The following is a 4,531-nucleotide window of genomic DNA, read 5'->3' on the forward strand; positions in this document are numbered from 1 at the left end:
ACAGCTTGAGGCTCTGTCTCAAAAAAAAAAAAAAGAAATAATTTTGACCTAATTTTCAAACGTAATGTAATTACATTTTCAGTTAACATAATTAATTGACTTTTTGGAATGTTGATGCTAGTTGAGTCTTAAGACCAGCTTGTAGAATTTTGTTACAAGTATAAGAAAGAATTTATAGTATAGACTATCATCATGAAAATCTAGCCTTTTAATGAGGTTTTGGTTATAATTGGGTAGGGTTCAAATCTAAGCTAATATGTTAATTCATCCCTTTCTCTCTAATTTTATAAAAGAAAATAGAAATTATGAATTATAAAAAAGTTGAAATTAAAAAAAGTTAATTTAGCTGAATTAAAATTTGAGCTGCTTCAAGCAGGAAGGAACCCTATATTTGTTCACTGATTGGTTTAGTGTGATTAATCCCTAATTATACACTAGACACGTTTTCCCTCAAAAGATTTCATGGTGATAATGCAAGTTCGGAGATGTTATATCCTAGGTATAAATTCATCTTTGCCACATTCAAGAAAAAAAATTAAAGTTCTCCAATACTTTAAGTCAGTGATTCTCAACCTTCCTAATACCACTGTAGCAATGAAAATTATTTTGTGGTTGAGGGTCACCACAACATGAGGAACTGTATTAAAGGGTCGTGGCATTAGGAAGGTTGAGAACCACTGCTTTAAGTCTAAATTCCTGCTACTTTAATAGAAAGTATTTTGTTGTTGTTCATTTTCTATGAATGCTCCAAAATCTGAAATGATGCTCAAAGGAAATGCTCATTGGAGCATTTTGCATTTTGGATTTTTGTATTAGGGATTACCAGTAAAGGTAATGCAAATAGTTTGAAAGAAAAAAAGATCCTAAATCTGAAACACTTTTGGTCTCAAGCATTGCAGACTAAGGATACTCAAGCCGTATGGATAATGTTTCTCTCTTTTCCCCATTAATGTGTTTCTTGAAAGTTCTGCATTTGGACTTGAACTGGAGGGCATGGATTACATCTGTATCTAGGTACCTTTAAAAAAGTCATCTTTAGGTCTGTTTCAAGTTTTGTCAATAAAATGCCTGGTGCTATAGTTTAAGAATTTGTTTTTAGTTCAGCTGGTTTATGTTGAGCAATGCTATACATGAGTGTAAGGTGCTAGAGGGTAAAATAATGAGTAAGACTCAGGATGGAAGGTTGAAAAAGCATGAACAATCATAGGCAGATGCATGCCACATTTATATCCCTTAGTAACTGCTAGCCTTTTAAAATTGAGACATGCAGTAAGAAATACATGTTATATTGGAAGCCAAAACACACACACACACAATTTCGTATAACTTAAAGTTTCAAGAAATGCCACTTACTCATAATGCATCTTACCAAACAGCTATATTTTGTATTATTTTCTATTTTATTAAATGATGTTTGTTCTTCCCCACAAAATTGATTTCATGACCTGATTAATCCCGTGAAGGGTTGTGACCTGCAGTTGAAAACCAGTTATAAAGCTAATGGCCTTGTATGGTTGAAATGCAGAGAATGTGAAATGATGCTGGTGAGAAGTGACAGTTGATAGTTGCTTTGGCTTCTAAAAACTATTTGTTTTTTCTTTCTTTCTTTCTTTTTTTTGGGGGTGGGGGGAGAGTTTTTTTTTTTGGCCAGGGTTGGGTTTGAACCCACCACCTCCAGTATCTGGGGCCGGTCCCCGACTCCTTTGAGCCACAGGCGCCTCCCAAATTTGTTTTTTCTTTAACCCTTTAGACAGATTAATCCTTTTTCTTTTACTTAATTGGTTGGCCTTTTTATTTTCTGTCTTTAATAGATGACTCGCTTTTCTTAGTTACTACTAAATATGGGATTCATTTGAATTCTTGCTAAAGTGGCAATCAGTGGGCTTTTTACATCTTAATTCTAATTAATTTTTATGGGTTGTCATTATGATATGCTTTATGATAGGCATTAATTTTCATGTAAAAAGTATGATTTGCAAGTTCCTTTGTAGAGGCCAAAGATTATATAAGATTTTTTCAAAATTAGAATATCAAATTATTATTATAATATTTAAACAGCAAATAGGAAATATAGTCATGATAGTCACTAAATCAGAATCTTCTATATATTCTGCTGGGAATTCTTTGACTGCTGTAGACATGCTTCAGCCATCATCCTTTTTTTCTACTACTGTTCTGGCTTCTAATTAGCTATAAAGGTTTGGGAGTTTTTCACATCTAACTCTTTTTCCATTGATCTCCTAACCCTATTGTTGATGATTGTGCTAGAAGAAAAGCAGCCAATGCAGCAAAATCCTTACCCCTTTTTATTAACGTAGAAACATCTATCAGAATAGATTTTCCTCTGATGGCAGCAACATGAGGAAGGTTTATTAAATGTGAGTTTGCTAGTAATGTTAAGCCATACATTTAACAGAATGAGAAAATGTAGTTAGTTCTTCCTTTCAGGGGCTTATAAACCAACATGATTTAACAGGAGAACCCTTAATAAGTAGATTCTGGCTGGGCCTGGCATTTAATGCTTGCAATCCTAGCACTATGAAGGCTAAGGCAGGAAGATTGCTTGAGGTAAGGAATTCATGACCAGCCTGAGCAAGAGCAAGACCCTGTCTCTACCAGAAAAAGAAAGCTTAGTATTTTCCAGAATTACAAGGAACACTATCAAACAGTCCTATGTATAGGAAACTGCGTTACAGGGTTTACAGCACACTTTTCCATAAAATCTTTTCTTAAAAATACATTGAGTCATATACCAAGTTTTCATACTTGACATTCTTTCCAGGATCCAAGGATTCTGTCACTGCAATGTTGTCAAGACTTTTCCGAATGCATGGCCTCTTTGTGGCCTCCCATCCCTGGGAAGTCATAGTGGGGACAGTGACACTGACCATCTGTATGATGTCCATGAACATGTTCACTGGCAACGACAAGATCTGTGGTTGGAATTATGAGTGTCCAAAGTTTGAAGAGGTTAGTGATATTTATTTTTTTGTTGACTAAAGTACATTAAATTTTTAGTTTCTAAAGACACCTTATGGGTCCTTTTATAGAGACATATAATTTAAAAAAGTTATGAGTAAAATCTTTATTCATGGACTTATCTTAAATTTCCCTTTACTTACATGATATGTAAACATACTGGAAATACTTTCTGTTGCCTTTTCTGTATAAATGGGTGCGATTGAGAACTGCAGCCTTTATAAATGACTAATAGTCAAAAATGATTGTGATGATGTATTGGCTTACAGTGGTTTTTTTAAAAAATTGGATTTGATTTTTTATTTGTATATTTGATATTTTTATTGTACTTATAGTTTGCTTACATTTATATTCTCTTGACACCGTATAAACTAATGACATACAAAATAAAAATTTTTATTTTTGATTGCTTGTTTTAAAATTCAGAGCTATTGGAGTTTTCTTTTCTATCTCCCTATAGGATGTTTTGAGCAGTGACATTATAATTCTGACAATAACACGATGCATAGCAATCCTATATATTTACTTCCAGTTTCAGAATCTACGTCAACTTGGATCAAAATATATTTTGGGTAATACTTTTATATATTTAACTTCTTTGTGTGCCATCAGATTTTTGGTTTACTGTGGAGAGAAACGTATTTGTTCAAATCATGTTTAGAAATAATGTATATTGCTGGAAGTGTGCTGCGTGCATTTGATAGTTTCCTCTTCTTATTATTGACATTTAATAATCTGGAAAAAATTATATTCTTTATCTTGGAATATAATGAGAGACTAAGTGTTAGCTGTGTAATAAAGAATAACAATTTTTCAATATTGAATTTTGTCATCTTAGGTATTGCTGGTCTCTTCACGATTTTCTCAAGCTTTGTATTCAGTACAGTTGTCATTCACTTCTTAGACAAAGAATTGACAGGCTTGAAGTAAGTATTTAAAACCTAACTATGCTTTCTTTTAAAATATCTTTTCAAGAGCTTTTCTTTTCCATTCTATAAAAGTATTAGTAATATACAAAATTTCAAACATTTAGAAAGTAAGGGGAAATTTTTCATATAATCTTACTGTTAGCTTATTTTAATCAATTGACATTTTGGTATGTATCTTCTTACTTTTTTATACTTAAGGAAACTTTCTGAGATCTTACCGAATATCCTTTTTTGTGATTTCTTTGTGCCTAACAATAGTTTTATCAACGTCTTTGCATGTCCCTACTGTTAAACTCAATTGTTTGCAGTGGTTTTATGTATTCTTCTGTCTGAATATTTTGTAGTTTATTAATACTGTAATGTTAAATTGTTGGGTCAGTTAATTTTCTCCATTAATAACAATATTAAGCATATTCATATTTTTAATGCCAATATTAAGCATACTTTCGTAGCTACATTTTTGTTCATAATTATTTTCTTAGGATACATTTCTAGAAGAAGGGCAGAGGTTTCGTTTTCTTAACACTTTGCTTTTTTAGAGCTGTTTAATACTATTACTGCCAATTTACTCTTCAGAAAGTTTGTTTAGTTTATCTTTCTAAATGTTTTCTTTTTTTTTTTTT

General features: G+C 32.1%; 1 protein-coding gene across 1 annotated transcript in view; it reads left to right on the forward strand.

Moving 5' to 3' along the window:
* Positions 1 to 4,531, forward strand: part of HMGCR (3-hydroxy-3-methylglutaryl-CoA reductase) — a 26,439-nt gene that overhangs the window by 2,920 nt on the left and 18,988 nt on the right. The window contains exons 2-4 of the mRNA XM_003785918.2: positions 2,783 to 2,970; positions 3,440 to 3,551; positions 3,818 to 3,905. Of these exons, the coding sequence (XP_003785966.1) occupies positions 2,783 to 2,970; positions 3,440 to 3,551; positions 3,818 to 3,905 (388 nt within the window). The remainder of the gene's footprint in view (positions 1 to 2,782; positions 2,971 to 3,439; positions 3,552 to 3,817; positions 3,906 to 4,531) is intronic.

This window comes from Otolemur garnettii, unplaced genomic scaffold (assembly GCF_000181295.1).
Source record: "Otolemur garnettii isolate 467f Iridium unplaced genomic scaffold, OtoGar3 scaffold00017, whole genome shotgun sequence".
NCBI classification, from domain to species: domain Eukaryota; kingdom Metazoa; phylum Chordata; class Mammalia; order Primates; family Galagidae; genus Otolemur; species Otolemur garnettii.